This window comes from Pieris rapae, chromosome 23 (genome assembly GCF_905147795.1).
Source record: "Pieris rapae chromosome 23, ilPieRapa1.1, whole genome shotgun sequence".
In the NCBI taxonomy this organism is placed as follows: domain Eukaryota; kingdom Metazoa; phylum Arthropoda; class Insecta; order Lepidoptera; family Pieridae; genus Pieris; species Pieris rapae.
This window is the reverse complement of record NC_059531.1, coordinates 2,371,417-2,392,604: the sequence shown is the minus strand read 5'-3', so window position 1 is coordinate 2,392,604 and position 21,188 is coordinate 2,371,417. Positions and strand designations below refer to the sequence as shown.

Below are 21,188 nucleotides of genomic sequence, written 5' to 3'. Positions count from 1 at the left end.
AAATACAACGTCTATGGTAATGATCAAATGTATGAATGTCAGCGACTCAAGTGTTACCATCTTCATTGAAAACAATATGTTATGACTGGCCTATAGAGTATAGAAGCAGTTGATAAAACCAAGTACGAATGCTTTTCCCGTACATATTCTTTCTACGTAAAATGTGAGCATGTACTGGACTGAATTAATACTAGTTATTATATTTTTATGACATGACAATATATTTTTAGTCCATATGTATTTTAATAACAATATATTTTGAAGGTTCAAGCACAATAAAGCCTGCCTTCCTTATCTCTACTACTATTTTATGACATTTTCCCTTGAATAATTGTAATGTAGAGGGAGAATAGAAGTTCCCGAGTTTCTTGCCCGTTCTTCTCAGAACAAGGCCTCATGGTAGTTTTGCGAACGGATGGCTTAGTCTTGATCTTTCTACCTAAACGTCATTATACCTATCGTTCACAGATACATAATTTTTGTTTTGTGATCTTTTTTTTTTTACTAATAAGCAAGTACGTGATCAACTTTCTATGCATAACAAAGAACATTTTGGGTCTAAGTCAATTTTCCTCACGATGTTTTCCTTCACGAAATGCGAAGTCTATTGATGTCAGGGTTCGTTACAACAGTGATGAGAAGCACGCCGAAGTTTTGTATAGTACTTTGTTCGCCGTTAACAGTATGTTTATGGCACTTTACAAACACACTTCCGTTTAAAGGCTCATGTATATTATTTTCACAAATTAACATATGTTTTTTTTTAATATAGGTGATAGTAATTATATATAAACACTTATTTCGTATTTATAGTCTGTAAATAAATTCGTACTTAGCGCAAGAATGTATTCATTTAAAACCCCACCTATTTTGTTCCTAATTAACTCCCTTTCTCCCTGCATCTATAGTTTTTATGTATACAAATACTAGACGTATTTGCTACGAAGCGTTGATATCCCTGTAGAGATAGAGATATTCCTGGTTCTTTACGAAGACAATAGTAGTATAAGATATTTCAAGTAGCAATATATAATTATTGTGATTAGTATTAAATATAGAAACAGCAAGAATGATTCATCTCGTCTACACATGACACATAACTCCTGAATTTTGTTCATTACCTTTTACTTATAAAATCACCTATAAGACACCATTAGTCTAAGGGCCTGTTTCACAATGTCCAGATAAGTTCCAAATAAGCTATTTGTTACTTATTGGTAGGATAAATAGTATTTTTGCGTTTCACGGCTGTCAGATAGCGCTATACGTCATGAAATTTGAAGTATCTTATTTGGAACTTTTATCTTTCGAATAATTTATGTGTTGCATAGCTATTTGGCACTTTATCCATACATTGTAAAACAGGCCCTAAGAATCTCGGAATTCAAGCTACGCAGCTGTAGTCTGTAAATACTTGTATATTGACACCCTAAAAGTTGTCTCAACACCTACATATGATAGTGTGTACGCAACTGTTAAATGTACAGACTTACAGCTGGGTATGTCGAATTCCTAGATGAACTTACTATAATGACTGGACTACATTGCATTATTTGCACATTTTAATTATTTGTCTAATAAATATTCAAAGGAATTTATTAGCCGTCGGTGGTGAATGTCTCCTTACTAAAAACATGTTCGCAAATATCCAGCCTCAATAAAGAACAATTTTTTATTTACTATGGCTTTATTATTATAATGTTTCATCCCAAACAATCTTTTGCAATTAAAATGATTGGCGAACAGAGATTTAATTTAATTTGTTTTTTTTTGACGTTCATAAGTGTACATTACCTATATGAATAAAGCTATTTTTAAGTTTGAGAGTAGCGGAGATCTTAGAATAGTTATACGCCCATCGTTTGAGAACTGGCAGTGAATTTGAATCTATGTCCAATTTGGACATTCTATGACAGAAATTTCCTAATTAAATAAATATATTTTGACTTTGACAACTCGGGTTAAAATAAAAACAAAATATTATCAAAAACTTTATTGCAATCTATGGTGTTCGTGACTGGGAATAGAAGTGGGAATCTTGCAAAATAACATCTTTACAAATAATCTTATATCTACGCAATCACATTTTCCTTAAACACGTACAAAATGATAATAATGGAATAGTTGATCCTTATACAAGGTAAGAAAAGATTTTTAACCATAGAGATTTGAATTGTTCGAGAATCTTCAGCAAAGAGTTTTCCAGGATCATCATAGCTAGAAAAATATTTACGAAAAATTGCCAAACACGTGAAATTAAGAAATTATAACAAGAATTTTATTTGACGGTGGACGGAAAAATTGTTCCGTCACAAAGCTAATAGAGGCAATTTCATAGATGACATTTGACACCTGACATTATCAGCTTCATTTGAGCCGCTTAAAACATCGATTAAAATTAATAAATCGATACTTCAAACACATGGAAATCAAATAATGTTATACAAAATTCTGTTATAATTTTTTTTTTATTATCAATCGTAAGTTTAAAGAACAATCAAGAACAAAAGAAAACATTAATTAAGCAACAAAACCCGTCAAACATTAGACGCACCCGTTATCAAACGAACAAAATGTTCGAGGAGTGTTTTTCTTATTATCTTTGATCAAGTCTAGTCATAGACATTTAATACAGCGACGTATACGTATACGTAAATTCTTTAGATTTTTATCTATTACGGTGAAGAAATCTTTCGATTGGATATCTACTTATTTCGATCATTAAGTGTTAATGAACGATTGAGCCAATATGCCGTAATAAAAGAGATTTCTGACCGGTGGTAGATACTACACCTTTGAAAATCGGTTAAATACGCCATGGAATAGTCAGTTCTGTCACACCCTTTTTAGTCGGTAATGTGAATTGAAAGTCTATATAAACAATTATAGTAATATTACTAGTACTGTTATAAGATTTTGTGTATTTTCTGCATAACGGAATCGATTTTGACAATAATATGACGCAATCATATTTGTAAAGTCAACAATTGACATTGCACTTTTGACAACTGAAGAGTTTAACAACTTTAATGTTATGACGGAAAGGGAAGCCTTAAATTAACAAAATTAGTTCAGGTATTAAAAATTGTTTAAACTTGTAAATTTTCTTGTTTATTTTTTGAATGTTTTTTTTCATCACAAATAGGAACGCTTAAATATTTTTATACAAATAGTTACAAATAAAGGAAATAATTCGATTAATGGACCATAAGCGGTGATAAATTTGAAAATTTCTTGCGCACGGTAAAATCATCTCCAAATCTATAAATTTCGTTAGCATATTTTGTGATTATGTCACGAATATGACCACAATAAAAAATAAATTCAGGTATTAAAAAGAAAAGAAACTGTGTTTTCATAAAAGTATCCTTACTTCCAAAATGAGGAGGGCTCAATTATGTTAATCAAAATATACTATTGTTGGAGAGATCGCAAAATATATTTTCAAATTGCTTACGTAAATAAAAAAAACTTTTGACATATTCTCTTTGATGATCCACTATCATTCTCTATGGCAAAACATACAAAATTGACTAAAACTATACAGTCCTTTGTCACAAATAACCAAAAAAATAACAAATATACCAGTTCATCATAATTCTGTGTGTTCGTGATCACCTGAAACAAAAAAAAAATATTTTAATTATCGACATCTTCGTAGAGTTCACAATACAAATATTACGTATTTAATATTTGTATTTCAAATTATCGTATTGCTTCAATACTTTAATGATAGTCTATGTATTTTATGTGAATAAATAGATTTTTAAAAATCCAGGATTTCTTTCTCCAAGATTGTTCAGAACCCAAAATGTAAGTATATAGTCCGGTCAAATTAGACTAAAAATAGGTGTGAGATTACAAAGATTCCGACTTGGCTGAATATTGGTAGGATTGTTCAATACATTATTATAAAGGAAATGTGAAAAGTCCTCATCGATCTAAAAAATAACGAGATTTTCGCGATTTTCAGCAAAACGGTAAGTTGTATCATAAAATTAGCTTTGACAAAAATTTTAAATCTGATAATTATGTATAAAGAATGTCAGAATACTTTTTTTCCTCCACCACCGTTTTTGAGATATTATATAACGAATTAAAAAAGTTAAGTTGTGATATTGTGTATTCAATTTTTGGATTTTGTGTATAAGTAGTTTAGATATTGATAGCAGCTGTAGGAATACTCATAAACAAATGACTAACTAAAGATAATCTATATAGATAACTATAATCCTATTAAAAAAACAGTAAAAACTTTTTAGTGTTAGAAACTTCACAAAACTGATTTAAACTGTTTTAAATTAGGATTCAAAGTAAAAATTACTTACCAGAATTCTTTTCCGTATTGGGTGAATCTTCTACTCTATGCTCGATTTCCTGAAAAAAATAACAATTTAGAAATAATAGAAACACAAATTTTAAATATAATTTTAGATTTACAAAATATCAAAAACTAACCTGATCAGAGTCATTCCTCTGATAAAGGCCGCGACGTACCCGCGCCTGCAGGCCCTTCACTTCAGCGTCGTATTCCTTCCATTCGGGTACTATACGCATCGCGGCCGATAATTTAGCCTCCTTCGTCAATGGGTTGTTGCACTATAAAAAACAAGATAAAGGCTAGAAACTTAAAAACTATGTGTAAAAATTTTCCCTGGGTTTGAACTTTGATACTATTAGTTCAAATAATACTTTGATGTGCTTTTTTTTACTTTATCAAAAGTAACTCAAATAAAATTTAAATAAAAAAAAAATCTTGTTCAAAAGACCTTAAATTAGTACCTTTAATTATTTTTCAAAATTAATTTCAACTGGGAATGCAATATCCCCAACAGTAGATATATATTATATGTATGTAAAGAAGTAATTATTTTTTTTAGATTTTTCTATATAGAACAGGGGGCAAACGGGCAGGAGGCTCACCTGATGTTAAATGAAACCGCCGCCCATGGACACTCAATGCCAGTGGGCTCGCGAGTGCGTTGCCGGCCTTTTATTCAACTATATACAGTACTTACGAGATCAATAGTTTTCGCATATGTCTTAGATTTATTGTCACACCAGGTTTCGCACCAGAGCCACTCCTGGGGCAAAGACTTGATCGCTACCTGGTGGATCATATTATTCGGCAAATCTTGATCTGGGAATTGATTTTTTAATTAAAACATAATATATAATGACACATTTAAATTGTTCATGACGTCATAGACTTCACATAAACAATATTCTATAAAAAAATATTATATTAATACGAAAGAGATTCCAATATGACTGATGAAAGATTCAAGTGTTATCTCCGAAAAATCGGAAAAGTCATATTATTTATTGGTGACTTTTGTCATTTTTAATCCCCTCCCCCCCATATACATGCAAAAGTTAAGCATTTGAGTTATCATATTTTAAGCTTTTCTAGCTTATCAAAAATGAATTAAAAAAGTAATTTTGAAATGAATCAAAAAGATTTTATTTAAATAAATAAATTATTAGTAAATACTATCACCGTCATATATGAAATCGATTTAAAAACACCGAAATAACATTTATTTATTTACACTGTTTAATTGTACTGTTACGAAACACGTCTAAATATAAAAATAAATTATACAACTTGAACATAGTTATCAATCTCCATGCCACCTAGACCCAACTTCATTCTGTTAATTTTGTGTCACGGTGCGCGCGCACAATTCACTCTCATCATTTTTCTCCATCACGCCAAAAGAAGTATACCATCAAAAAGCTATGAAAGCAAAAGAAAAGGTCAGATGAGCTTCCAACCAAACATACCCAAATTGGAGAGACTATTAGGATCCTGGCTCAAAGCCTGGTACTGTCCACGCAGTCTGTCTCCAGCAGCAATACGTCTGAATCGCTTCAGATCCACCACGTATAAGGCACTTATGTGGTAACTTCTACCTTGAAGATGGTTACGCCAGTAGCCCTGTTTCCAGAACCTGTACAAACAGACATTTTAGTACGAATTACTTAGTTTTTTTTGTTCACCTAATAGCCTACACTGTGGAATTTCGAGCTAGATTAAAACACGTGATTTTATAGCTTTTATTTCCAAATTTGTAGGTTTAAATGTTTTGGGTATTGAATTAGTTAGTTTGAGACAAACATACAAAACTCAGTTTTGTATCGCGTGGCCCGGACATACAATGACCACTATTTAGGCCTTGACTTGTTTAGATTATCGCGGAATGTGCCTAAAATGTGTATTAAGAATATCCATAACGCAAAATCACCTACATCATAAGCACACCCCAAACACACACCATCACGTACACACACACACTTTTACACCATCACACAACACAACCAAATTAGGCTCAGTTAAATAAATTGAATCACAATTAGTTAAATGTATTAAATAGTTTTGGTTTGTTTGTTCCTTTTTGTAAATCTTTTTGTAGTAAAATGTATCATGTACTCCATCTTTGGCTGTATTTTCAGTGTATTTGTTTATTATAAATAATTTATGTTAGCAGATAGTAGCAGATGTAGGATTACGAAATAAATAAATAAATAATACATGAATACTTAACACTCACGCACACTCACTCACACTCACTCACACACGTATGTATTAACGTAAAATTTGAGAAAAAATAAACATTTTTATGATTATTTTCTTATAAAAAAATGCAATCCCATAATCAGACATTTGTATTCTTTTAAGCAGGTGAACCTTCCGTTCTTTTACTAAATGGACTGTGTGAATAGCAGCAATGAAGTAAAAGTGAAGCACATCCTAGTGGTTTCAGCGTGTGACTCTCATGCCCAAGGTCATAGGTTCTATCTCCAGCTGTGCAGGAGAATATACTAAACGGTTTTGCCTTTGACCCAAAAGTCGTCAGTGTGTCAGGCACAGAAGGCTAATCACTTGCGTAATAAATTGACAAATGATCACGAAACAAAAATCTGAGGACTTGATCTAAAAACGCGCCACTAATATAATTTTTATTTTAAATGCAGTAGTCAGGCTTCTATGTCTGACATTTGGTTAAAGATTATAGAATATTCGTTTGATTATAAAACCTGAAAGGTTGATAATTTTAAATTATCCTAAGTAACATTATTTTCTTACTAGGGTTGCCTGGAAGAGATCGCTTTTCAGCGATAAGTCCGCTCGTTGCATCGCTTGTAATTTTTATGTATTGTGTTATTTGTGTTTCTTTGCAACGAAGTGTAAATAAATAAATAAATTATTATAGAGTAACTGTGTTAATATTTCTTCTTCATACCTGAATCCTTCCATTTCCCGTCTACTGTCGCAGAATGGTGTGTACCCATAAGGAGCACCGCCTAAGTCTAAATCGACTAGCTCTTTGAGATCAGCACGTACAATCTAAAAGTCAGTACATATATTTTAAGTATCATAAAACATATTAATGACGAGGGTTTTTAACCATTCTTATAGTTCAGCTGTTGCGGTTTTAGTTGACAATTGACATGTGTCAGTTGATATAAGTGACAGTCGACTTAGATGACAGTTGACAGAGCTGACAGTTGTCATAGGTGACATTTGACGTAGATGACAGTTTAACGTGTTTGTTGAAAATGCAACAGAAAGGGACTGATTGCTGTGACTTTTGCTTTATTCTACTCCAGGAAAACAATTGATTAAAATACAATAAAATAAAGCCGGCCTTATATGAATAGATACACTTGAATGCGGTTGAAGGAAGCGAGGAGCTGGTTCCATGTAGTTTTTGATATAAACAATATCAAAAACTAACTAAGTATATAAAGATAATACGTCAAAAAAAACACACGAACATTATATTATTGACTTTGACCCTCATGAACATCTTTCTGCTCATCTTCATATCTTAATATATATAAATCTCGTGTCACAATGTTTGTCCTCAATGGACTCCTATACCACTTAACCGATTATAATAAAATTCGCACACCATGTGCAGTTCGATCCAACTTGAGAGATAGGATAGTTTAAATCTCAAATTATAGTCGCAATTTTATTTTATTGCAAATTGTTTGTTTATTATTTGATACAATTCTAACAGATGGCGCTATGCTAAATGTACCAACGTTTCACATAAGCTATCTACCTTTCACATAACTTCTACCGATTCTCATGTAATATAACAAAAACCTTAGCCACAGCAACGCTTGGCCGAGTCTGCTAGTAGTTACATATATCTTACCTGGTCAGCATCAACAAAAATGATTTTCTTAACGTGTAGAGGGAAGAGCACATCTAAAAAGAGTATTTTGTATCCCCATATCGTCCTTTGCCTGTCTCTTTGCCTTTGCAGCCAACGAGGCCAAACGTACTGAACCAATTCGTACGAGAAACCGTACTCTTCTGCCATGTACGGTAAAATGTCCTGAAATATTATAAATCCTAGTGTATTTGATTTCACACTAGCAGCCTTTCTCTTGGTTTAAAGTTTATTTCTCAATATTTCTAAAGGTGATTAATTTTAAACAGGTCATATCTAATATATAAAATTCCCGTGTTTGTATTTGAAACTCCTCTGAAATGACTCGACCGTTTTTCGTGAAATTTGGTGTGCATATAATCGATATGGTCTCCGAATAGGACATCTATTTTTCATCCCCCTGAGGTCCATCCCTAATTTTTGTTTAATTTTGCTTTTTTTATATATTTTACAATACAAAAATATGCCATATATACAATATACAAGCCTTTTTTAAATTATGTGTTGTATATCTAATTTTTTTTTCAAAATGGCCTAAATAATAAAAGATTTGTGTACATTACTTTGCCTTTTTTGTATAAAAAATTGTATGAAATAATTTCTACCACATTTTTAATTTTTTTTCCTTAACTAAACAGTAATAGTCCTCAGAACTATCTTATGTAAGCAGTTTGACAAAAATCTCATACCTTGAGTGACGGACTGAGGTAGTTCTTCAAAAACCAGAATTTAACTGGCGACTTAGTATTCTTAAGTACAGACAGCATCATAATCCTCAAGAAGCGTTCGTATAAATGTCCTGACGCTACCGAAAACACATTGATTGTTTCATCTTGGCCTTCTTGCTCATCGCCACCTACGAATGAGCTGAAAATAATTGTAGTTATATCAACAGTAGTTTAAAACTAGTTTCTGAACGTATAATACATTATCTTGTGTTGAAACTGGTGTTGGAACGACCTTATGGCGACCAAAAATTAAATTTATATCACTACACAAAACGAAGTCGCTTTCTCTGTCCCTATGTCCCTTTCTATGCTTAAATCTTTGAAACTATGCAACGGATTTTGATGCGGTTTTTTTAATAGAGTGATTCAAGAGGAAGGTTTATATGTATAATAACATCCATTAAATAGTGGAGAAGTACTGTTATTTTTGAGGTTTCTAATATGATGTCGTAAATAATTACATTTTTTCCGCTTACATTGCAAACGCAGGTTGAACCCTACGAGTTTTATCAAAATAATGTACTAAGTATTGTACACATTGCAAAGGTCTACAGAAAAGTCCGTGATGGTATATGTCGCGTATATAATCGGTGCTTTCCAGCGACGGAAATAACAATTCATAATAAAAACCTGCTTTTCATCAGCATTGCACCCGCGCGAAGCTGGGGCGGGTCACTAGTAATATTATAATCCACGGTTAAAATATGTACAAAGCAAACTCGTTTTTTGTGCAATCAAATATGCATTAATTACATGGTCTCAAACTTTTTGGTCTGTTTTTTTTTATAGAACAGGGGGCAAACGGGCAGGCGGCTGACCTGATGTTAAGTGATACCGCCGCCCATGGACCCTCTCAATGCCAGAGGGCTCGCGATGCTGTGTGGCGCGTGACGGTCGGCCGCGGAGTAGGGATAAAGTGAAAGGCGCTCGTCATAGCAGCCAAGGCCAATATGGCGGTGCACATAGTTCGCAGCAGCTGACCGTATAGTGTATAGACTATTATTCATTTGTGCCAGAGCTCCACGCTATTTTAATATGTGTATATAATCTAAATAATTGTTAAGTATTATGTATTTCGTACTCTCTAAGACAGAATTCAATAAAAATATTAGTTGGAGACTTAGTCTACTTTTATTAGTCCCATTATAATTCCAATTTTCCAAGTATAAAATTAAGATTGATAAAGCGATTGATACCCTTAATGGAATATTATTCCAAATTTTTTTAGTTAAATGTCTATAATGTGAAAAAATGTTTCACTTTTATCGCGGTTTCATAAAACCACACATTTTTTTTACTTCACAAACAAGCGATTGTCATTATTATTATTACCTGGCAATAGAATTCCATATTCCTCCTGTGTTTTTTTCATCATTCTCAGCTAGAAGATCGAGATGCTGCTTCTCAGGCTTCTTGCTCACGCGCAACTTGATCACGTGACTACGCAACGAACTCATCAACACCTGTATATCGGAGCTGCCCATGGGCGTGTCCGTGTTTTCGTGTCTGTGAAATACATACAAAATTAATGACTATTCAGAGAGATGTCTTCCATGTGTCACACACAAAACATTTTTGACATAACTTATTAAAAAAATATGACATTATATTTTTTTTCTTTTTTTTAATGGCTTTAATTTGTGCCAACTGGGTACAAGGTAATTCGCCAGTGTCGAGTAGATGGAGAAGGCACTTAGAATATTGATCGGTAAAAATTTAAATATTATGTCTGTCTCTAAAATAAGTGACATTTTTATATGTGCACAGAAGGAATTGAAGGAATGAAAAAAAGCGATATTGAATGTTCAATGTAATAATAATTTTGTATGATGATTTGTTATTTTAAAAGACTACCGAGAGTTTTTTACGCCGGCGTTTTCTCTCGTCTTCTTTGCCAATGCATAGGGATGTCTACCGATTCAAATTTAATGAGGTATGTAATTACTATATTAGGTCTCAGAAGTAGCTTTTACACGGCGTGATACCTTTATCTTATGATGGTGATATTCCATAATAAACATATATATATATATTTTTTTTAAGTATATAAATTATGTTTATCAAGCATATGCCCCTCACAGAACGCCCCGATTATACTAACCACAGACTCGTCGTAGCTTCCTAAATTACTGCATATCGATATCCAATAGGGTTTTATCATACCAAAGTTATACTTAGGGCTTCGTTTCGACTATGAATCTTTTCTTCTAGAACTTTCCTAGAACCGGACTATAAAGCATTCTGGAAATCTTAGTAATGGCAATATATTTCTAACTATGATCGACGCATTGTGAACTGAGGCGTCCAGTCATAAATCATATTAATCTGTCTGTCTCGCTCGCACTTACAGGTCTTATGGAGTGGTATTCGTGAATTTATTCAAAACCACGTCAGAAAATAAATTCTCCATTGTGCGTAAGGAACCCTAAATAATGTAGTGTCATAATCGTCTAAGAGCTAGCAACGTTTTTGAGAGATCATTTCAGGTAGGCCAGTTTTTAGATATCTTATCCCTCTCACTCTCCCGCAATTTTTTTATATTATTATTTAAGTATCTAAAAAACTTAAAATTAATTTGCCAAACAATTATTCGGTTGGTAAACCTTCAGCCAGACCGATATTATAGACGACAGCAGCTGTTTGGAGTCAAGATGCCGTCAGTTTAGTCATATTGGTTCGTTGCTGTTATTTTTAATGTTTTTAAGAAAATTGTGTTACAATGGCTAATGAAAATTTAAAATGTATTTTTTGCAAAGACAGAAATGAAAAAATAATAACTTTTGTAGAAGATAAGTTAAAAAAGTGTAAAGAAGTTTTACGAGTACGTGTAAATTTTAAACTGAAATATGACAGTGTACTTGTTTTTCAGACGTTGCTACCTCTCGTACTATAACAAAAAATCTAATATTTGTAGAAAAAAAATGTGAGCCGTCACGAGACGCCTGGCAGATGTGAAACATCGATATATATTTTTTTAAAGTAATATGCAGAAAAGAACAGACTGTGATAGGAAATAAATATGATATAATGATAAAATAAAATATTACGATTATATTATACGATATATTATACGATATTCATTAAATATTTTTAATGTGAAATTTACTACTGCATTTAGACTGTATATCATATAGCGTGGCGACGCGTCGCCACGGCATGCGTCGCCACGCCAGAAATCGGTTTTACGTGCGGCTATAGTTGTTTCACATCAAACGTAACGAAAAATCAAAGCGCGCAAAGGTAGCGATAACGGGTTCCAATGCGTGCACATTCGTACCGTCAGTGACATTTTACGACAACTCATTTTAAAATGGGCCAACTACATATAATCAAAGTTTATAAAAAATATACATACCCAACAATTTCGTAAATTTCTTCAGAGCGGCCAGGTCTAAGCCTAAGGATCCACGCTCCAGGGTTCGCCTTTAGCTGGAAGTACCCAAGATTCGCCATCACGATAGTGTCCATGATTTCTGGATTGTCTCTGGATCCGAGGATAAGTTGGAGGCCTCTTGGTGGCGTACCCAGGGCCGTGTCCCACGCGTGACCTTCTAGAAGAAGGTACTCCAACTCGAATTCGCTGTCAAAATTGAAAAAAATCGTGAATTTTTGTAATTTAAATTAATTTTGAGTAACCACAGACAGTAAACTGTTTTAAATTTAAAGTTTCATAGACAGCAGATTTTTTTAAATATACCTGTGAACCAGAGATTCGACATCCGCTAAACGTATATTGTCGAGATCGTACACAGACTTCACACATTCAACAAGCCAATTGGGCGGCGTCCGCATCTCCATAGACAATAATGGGGCATGGGGCAAGCGGTTGAAACGAGCTATTGCCCCACCGGTGAGGGATCCCGAAGGTGTGAATTGTAGTTCCGCTTCCAAAACGTATCGGTAGAAACTGTTTGGAAAAAAAATCATTTGAAAATTTTAACAAACAATATATATTAATAGAAGCAATAAATATGTTTTATTCAGTTTGCCTATCAAAAAAAGCAAATGTTCACGAAACAGATGCAGGAATCTTAGGCCCAGACCTAAAAGTAACCTACTTTTGTTGGTCTGAGGCTTATCTTTATAGGTTTGCATTTATCACTTGCTTGTAATCTATAATAATAAATCGTGCAATGGTATATCGTAAAATTACGACATATTGTGTCAGGCACAGGAGGCTGATCACCTGAGACAAGACTTTCTTAAATTTATCAAAAAACATGTCATCAGTGGCTCACATATTTATAGGACCACCGACTGATTTTATTTAATTCAAGCAAAAAAGCTTTGATATTTGTTAGACTTATTCTAATTTTCCATACAAATTGGAATTTAAAGATAACTATCGTTCCTGTTTTGTACAAAACTATTATTGAATCTTGATTTTATATACTCTGTTGGTTGTTTATACATTTGCATGATAATTTCTGTCATAAATATAAAAAATCCGGCTCGAAGGACCAAAAACTAAATATTTATTTCTCACAGTAATGTCTTGTATGTACCTTTTTAATGGCATATCCGAGTTCTTATCTTGAGGATTAAGGAACAACTTTACACGACAGTTAATAACACGCCGTAAGACCAGGAGCAATGGGGCCAATCTTTGGGCTGCGGTCGAAGCTGGATCTACCACAGCTACAATCTATAAAAAAAACAACCTTTAAATTCTTTAGAGCAATTTCTGCTGTTCTGTATATTAAATTTATTGTTGGTAAACGACGTTGCTATATTCACCAATAGTTTCAACTCAGTGATGTCAACTTGGGAGTTTTCCCCCAAATAAGGGAGAATAAAGGCGATTCAAGGGGATTTTTAGGGAGTACTTTTTAGGAGTTATTTATACAATTAATATTAAAACTAACCCAACCAAATATAAAGAAGTGTGGCCGTAATTTAAATATCAAAAAGGTATAATAGGCTGAAATAGCAGCTATTTTATACCTATTGAATATACTTCGAGTGTACAAGAAAATCTTTATTTGGGGTTATTTGCAGTTGCCATGTTCTATAGGAGTTGGCATCACTGTTTCTACTAAATATTATTCCTCTTAATAATATTATTGTGTACTATTTTAATTTACCTCTATAGCTGCCTCATCAGTGTATAAAGGCGGTAGTTCAACCAGTGAATGTTCAGTCTTCAGACCGGTGGGTAGAGGTGTCCTTGTTCGTGGACTTCGCGACGCCAATATCGATATAACTTTGAAATATTTTTCCGCATCTATATCGGAAATTGTATCATCTGAAAATTTATCGTTAATTAAATAAATGTTATTAGTAACACATATTTAGATGTTTATACTGTCATATCCACGTAAACTTTGTCAATAAGTAACAAAAAAAATTGCTCAATTTAAAATTTCAATTTCTCGTTTATTTCCCGACATTTTAACTTAATTCTTACAATAATTATTATGACATACGATACCCTAAAAAGATATAAAAAATAAAGTAAAAAAATATATAAATAAAGTAAAAAAATATATATTTAAAAAAGATATTATAAATTCATTCATCTTTGTATTTGCTAACACCATTTACGTTTAAAGTTTCTGCAATGCCTGAATCTTAAAACATACTTCAACCATCTCATAAATTTAAAATTATAATCTCTATATAACTTTTGATATAACTCAACAATAAAAATCACCTTAGAGTTGGGTCTAAATATAATCACGGGCCTAATCACGCTTCTAATAAAATGCAAACTAATCAAATATTAAAAAAAGTGTATATAAATAAAAATTAATCGCAAAATATGTTATGTAAAATTTTTATTAATTCCTAGTATTCTGAGGACAGATTTTATGGAGGGAATAATTGGAAAATATATTTTAAAAATTGTTTTTATTCCAGAAAAGCGACATGTTTCAATGGATAAGATGAAATATTCCATATGAAGCTACTAAGAAAGCTTAGTAAATAAATAAAAGTACATATTCGCCTAAACCACTCCTTATGTAAGAGAAAGAAAAGAGAGTTACTTACCATCATCATCTTCGATGTTTGTTAACGTTCTCTTCTTTTTGAAAACTTCAGCTAACTTCTCGCCGTATACTTGATTGCTGTATCTATGGACATCAAAAAACTTGTATACACTTGGTACTTCAATTAAAAAATATGTATTCCTAATTATGGCACGAATTTATTGGGTTTGTGGCATCGGGTTGGATCAAAAATGAAATACAAGCTAAATAACCATATATGTATAATATTTCATTTCATTTTTTCATATGGAATGTTAGAACAAATCGATATACATATATTAACATTGGTAAATTGCATATATCACTATTAAAAAAAGGTTTTAATGGTAAAGTAGAAAGATGAATGTTATGGACAATTGTCCATTGTTTTACTGCGGAGGAAAAGAACTGACAAGAACTTCTCCGCCACTCTTTCTAATCGCTTATTTTAAAAGAACATTTAATTAACACAATTAATTTTCAATAAGTGCGGGTAGAATCAAAAATTTAACATACCTCTCCAATAGCACAAAATCGTCCGAAGAAAAGGTTTCATTTTCAGCCAACGGCCCAATATACCTCGCGTTGTAGACTAGTGCACGTTCACTCGCACGTAGCTTCATACCGCGTACGCAAAGTATACGTGCCGCTTTCAGCACCCATGCGTGCTTGTTTAACGCGCTTACTAGCTCGGGCTAAACATACATACATATTTGGAATTATTACATCGTAAATTCTTTGGAGGAGGCCTTTACCTACACAGGAGTTTTAATAGTTTAAAAGTAGGAAAAACTAACACAACTAAATTTAGGATACAAATTAAATTACTAACAAAACTAACACTAGTATGTAAGTAAATTTAATTAATCCAACTTCTTGTTGTGCTGTAAGAATTACAAGGTTTTTTTTATTTATTTATTTATTTATACATCTTAAATCCTGCATAAAAAATATATATTAATATAAAAAACATCTTATATATAAAATTCTTGTGTCACGGTGTTAGTAACCAAACTCCTCCGAAACGGCTCGACCGATTCTCATGAAATTTTGTGTGCGTATTGGGTAGGTCTGAGAATCGAACAACATGTATTTTTCATCCCCCTAAATGTTAAGGGTGGGTCCACCCCTAAATTTTTTTCTTTATTTTTTAGACAAAATTTTTCGTTTTTATTTTTTTACGATACACCATACAAAAATACATGCAACCCTAAATTTTCACCCCTCTACAATCATCCCTTATGTTTTTTTTTTGTTAAATATAGTTCGAATTGATTGACGTGGAATAAGTGATACCTAGATGATCTTATGTTCCAAAATAAACGTATTTTATTTATTTTATAAACTTTAATTTTTTGCCACAAAAACATGGCAAAACAACGTTTGCCGGGTCAGCTAGTATTTTATATAAATTGCCGGCTCGTTGCAATTACAATTCATATGTTACACACACAGGACTCACCAGTATATCGCAATCCTGTCTCTCATGGCATCCTTCATCATCAAGCAATTGGGCAACATATTTTGTTGCTTTCGCCGGCTCGAGTGTTGTCAACGCCGCGATGACAACTTTATTCAACGATTGATCAACTTTTGATTCACCATCAACATTAGGTATGAAGGCAACTCTGACTCCACCAGATTCTCTCTGAAATATAATACTTTAGTTTATTTTACTAAGAGTTCTGGTATCTATACTAATATTATAAAGAGGAAAGGTTTGATTTTTTGTTTGTTTGTTTGTTTGTATGAATTGAATAGGCTCCGAAACTACTCGGCAGATTTGAAAAATTCTTTCACTGTTGGAAAGCTACATCATTCCTGAGTGACATAGGCTATATTTCATTTTCTAAAAAAAATAGGCATCCTTACTAAAATTACGATAACATTAACATTTGTTTATTATTTGATACAATTCTAACAGATGGCGCTGAGTTAAAGGTAGTTTAGTTTAGGTCCGTGTCGTGGTACCAACGTTTCACATAAGTTCTCCTACGGTTTCCCTTGATTAATTTACTACTATGTAATATAACAAAAACCTTAGCCACAGCAACGCTTGGCCCAGTCTGCTAGTTTTTAATATTTTTCTAAGCAGCATTGAAGCCCCTAGTCATTGAATGTGCGCATTTAACTTTTGCTGGAACGGTGAAAGAAACATTGTGAGGCACATAAGACTGATCACCTACTTGGCTATTAGACTGAAGACTAATGATCATGAAACAGATACAGAAATCTGAGGCTCAGACCTAAAAAGGTTGTAGCGCAAATGATTTATTTTATTTTTATTTTGGGAAAATAAAAATCATAACACTGGGCCAGTTGTTTGTCAGTTATAAATTCTTTATCTATTTATATATATAAAACAAAGTCGTGTTAGTTTCACCACTTCTAACTCAAGATCGGCTGGACCGATGTTGATTTAGCAGATGCTGATGTCTTTCTTGGTGGATTCTTCTCAGAATAAGTAATAAAATATGGGATAAGTTATCGAATTATAATTAATTAATTTTACGAATGAAAACTACGCATCGTTTTACATCGAATTAGTGGTAGTTCATGAAACTCTGATCTTGGGGCAAATCAGGAGATGCATATCCAGGCTTTGATCTTGATCGAAGACGTGTTACCTCATCAAAAAATGTTGTATATCAGAAAATGCTTTAACATGCAGTATCGCAATATTGGTGTAAAGTAAAAGTAAAGTAAAAGGATATTATTAGTCTGTAAATAAATAAATAAAGGCTTATACTTAAATACACGCATAATACACAGGCATTCATATAACGAGGGAAATCGATCCCTGGACAACACTAAATCCTTACCATAAAGTTCAATGCATTCTTCAGAAAGTCTCGCGTCTTTTTATCATTCAAATCACCAATGACCCAAATGGTTTGAGTTATTTTTTCCGCCTTTGCCGACTTGGCGAAATACTTAAGCAGTGGTAGGGCGGTAGCTAGTGCGTCTCTGCCTGTAAAATGAACCATCGTGAGATTGGAGGTCGATAGGAAAGGAGGAGGATTGGAAAGATTTATAGTAAAACTAGGGATGCATCATATAGGCGATAATTTGGGTTTGGTGATATATCGATATCAAAAAAATAAAAAAAATATATAAACGCGCATCTTGTTTGATCTACGTACGTGCGTGAAACGTACGTGCGTACGCAAATGAGACACGGACTAACAATGCCCCTCTCACTCGCTTTGCCCCGCGTATTTAATTTCGCTCGACACTTTAATTGGCTTTAAACTGCTATCGCGCGTTTAAAACCGAATCTTCGATACCAAATTAAATACAATACAGAATTACAGAAATCTTAATAATGGTAAGTTAGTTAATTAATTATTACTCTAAATTCTGAATTTTAATATAACATTTAATCTTATTAAAAGATTGTGATTGTTTATATCTTATAATAAAAAATAAAAACTTTAAACCAAACTTGATATATTACCTTAATTTAATTTGAATCCAATAAGCGTTGGTATCGGTATCGGTATCGGCGATATTTCTATAAGAGTATCTAATCGGTATAGTATCGGCAAAAAGGCATATCGATACATCCCTAATAAAACGAATACGTTTTTTATAGATATTTAAATCCACCTTTTGTTATAAAACCGTACATCTTTTAAAGAAAAACACTTTTTTAACGGATTATAGATATGTATTATTATATTTAAACTTATAATTATTTGTACATAATAAAATAAAAAAATTTTATTATGTACTTATTTACATACTTATTTACTGTAATTATTTGTACATAATTTTAAATTTAAAATTATGTACAAATAATTATAAGTTTAAATATAATAATACATATCTATAATCCGTTAAAAAAGTGTTTTTCTTTAAATGTGTAAAAGTTACGTAAATAAAAGACAATACCGTACATCTTGTCCATTATCTATGAATCGGTATCTATCTATATCTAGTCTAACCCAGTTTTAACAAATACTGACTAGACTACCATAGATTCATGTAACTTTTACATTTATAATTATACAAAAATGGTCTTAGATTACATTAGTGCAAATAAATAATGAACGATGAGCGAATGAATGAATGTATAACGAATGAATGAGTGAGTGAAGAAGTTGATCTTTTCCACCGCAAAAAGAGATGTCAAGAAATACTTGGAGAAGCGGGAAGACTCGTGATTTTTTTTTTAAGTAGGACATAGTTTTAAATTCTTAGTATTATTTGTTACTTTTAAATGTCAAATTTCAGTTTTTTTATTTCATTCTTTTGTTTTTTTTTAAATGTATCTTTGTCTTTTAATGCGCTTGCTTGTTTTCTGTTTTTTATACATAATTTGTTAATCTATGTAATCTGTTTTGGCTTTCTTTATAATTCTTCTAATTAGATTACTTATAATTAAATAAATAAATAAGGAAGATGTCCGCCTTAAGGGACAGCCACACAGGGACAACTAATCAAAACAAAGGCGCCATTACATACCTGTCAAATGCATCAACTTGTGTATTTTGTCTTCAGTAAACAATTCGGGCGATGACGGTACTCCAGACAAGTCTAAATATTGCGATGGATCGGTGGCCAAAATACGACGGTTCAGTCTAGAAAAAGTTTTAACTGTGGTAAAGCACGCGTAGTTACTTATTTATTTAAAAAGATTGTTAATAAAAGCTTACATTTCTAGACAAAAATAATATTAATAATTTGTTGTACTGTGAACTTCTGTATGTCTGTTAAAGAGTTTAACAGTTGACAGCATGATTAATACTTAATAACTATTAATATGTGAATTTTTACAAACTGTATATGCGATCTAAAAAAGATGTAAAAATTATTGCAAATTTTAGAAAATGCTACACTGTTAGTAAGAGTGGGGGAAGAAGAGAGAAGAAAATGTATTAGCTAATCACACCCTAGAAATAGCGGCATCAGAAGGTAGGACGGCAGAAAGAAATGGCAGAAGGAAGGGGCTTTTTTTAGTTATAAGAATTTAACTAAACTAATTAGAGACATTCTAAGAATTAAAATGTTTGATATTTCAGATTTCTTTATCTCTATCGTGTCTTCTCAAACAGATGGGGAAGGGTTTGGTTAAGATATGCCCGGTTTCCGCAGAACAATACTAAGCAAAAATAAACTTGGACAAAGATCACACAATCAGTATCATCTTCTCTAAACTACATTTTCATTAAAAATTCAAAAACAGGACCCAATATTAAAAAGAAAAAAAAATTCTACAACCTATGCTTCCGATATCATATCTTATTTAAAACTGCCCCGTGAATGATTATGTGTTTTTTTTAGTAGCTAAATACCAACATACGGAAGATTTTGCTAATGACCATAGAAACTTCGTTCTCCGGAATAAAAACCTAAATACTAATTCTATCTATAAAGTATTCAAGAATACAATAAAAAATACTTATACTGAATACGAAAGACGCATATTTATTGTTAAAATCTATGTATCAACCGTTCTTTATGGTACACGATACACTACCTGGGCATAATATGCGGTTGCTTCATAATATAATCTGTGGCATCATCTGAATCTGACAGATCACCACGAAACACCGCCCTTTGCAATCGTCCCGTATGCCGAGACAGTGACGTCACTAGCGCCTCCTCCAAACTATCAACTGATGCCGATAAAGATATCGGACCTTCGTCCCATAGTGGCACACCATTTACCAAGACCTGCAATTTATATAAAAAACTTTTGCTTAAAGGTGGTTTTTAAAGGCAAAACTCTCCCATGTAAGGCACATACCATTTGCTTTAATTTTACATGCCTGATTGTGCAAGTATATTACTGAATCTGAATACACTTCCATTGCAAATAAACAATTTATTATTGTGTTGTATATGTCACCGTAAGATTGTAAACATCGTTATATTACAATCTATCCAGTAAGATTGTAAACTATCGATAGATTGTGAATCGTATCATTATGATTGCAATTTAACGCATCATTTTTCGCTATATTGTAATTGATACGGTTCACAATCTATCGATAGTTTACAATCTTACTGGATAGATTGTAATATAACGATGTTTACAATCTTACGGTGACATATATAACTCTATTGTTATTTTTTTTATAAACATAGACCTCGTACATCATCGCCTATTTATTTATTTATTAAGTCTACAACATCATACATATTATGAAATCTACTGATAATTTTTTTAAATGTTCTATCTAATATGTACGACAATATAATATGTAAACATAAGTTTGGCTAAAAATAGGAATTAAACAATATAATTAAAAACATAAGTTAAGACAATTACACAATAAAATAAAATTACCAAGAAT

General features: G+C 32.4%; 1 protein-coding gene across 2 annotated transcripts in view; it reads right to left on the bottom strand.

Moving 5' to 3' along the window:
• Nucleotides 1-1,978: 1,978 nt before the first annotated feature.
• Nucleotides 1,979-21,188, bottom strand: part of LOC110995504 (UDP-glucose:glycoprotein glucosyltransferase) — a 28,807-nt gene continuing 9,597 nt past the window's right edge. Inside the window, exons 10-29 of one of the 2 annotated variants that reach the window (XM_045633563.1) lie at nt 20,369-20,565; nt 19,354-19,469; nt 17,709-17,857; nt 16,349-16,534; nt 15,403-15,581; nt 14,909-14,991; nt 14,506-14,508; nt 14,002-14,162; nt 13,423-13,562; nt 12,615-12,824; nt 12,273-12,497; nt 10,250-10,423; nt 8,879-9,056; nt 8,172-8,354; nt 7,248-7,351; nt 5,788-5,954; nt 5,019-5,140; nt 4,459-4,599; nt 4,329-4,377; nt 1,979-3,618 (exon numbers count right to left, since the gene is read on the bottom strand). In XM_045633563.1, coding sequence (XP_045489519.1) covers nt 3,593-3,618; nt 4,329-4,377; nt 4,459-4,599; nt 5,019-5,140; nt 5,788-5,954; nt 7,248-7,351; nt 8,172-8,354; nt 8,879-9,056; nt 10,250-10,423; nt 12,273-12,497; nt 12,615-12,824; nt 13,423-13,562; nt 14,002-14,162; nt 14,506-14,508; nt 14,909-14,991; nt 15,403-15,581; nt 16,349-16,534; nt 17,709-17,857; nt 19,354-19,469; nt 20,369-20,565 — 2,793 coding nt within the window. In that variant the 3' untranslated portion in view covers nt 1,979-3,592. The remainder of the gene's footprint in view (nt 3,619-4,328; nt 4,378-4,458; nt 4,600-5,018; nt 5,141-5,787; nt 5,955-7,247; nt 7,352-8,171; nt 8,355-8,878; nt 9,057-10,249; nt 10,424-12,272; nt 12,498-12,614; nt 12,825-13,422; nt 13,563-14,001; nt 14,163-14,505; nt 14,509-14,908; nt 14,992-15,402; nt 15,582-16,348; nt 16,535-17,708; nt 17,858-19,353; nt 19,470-20,368; nt 20,566-21,188) is intronic. The other variant, XM_045633564.1, reaches the window with a different exon arrangement.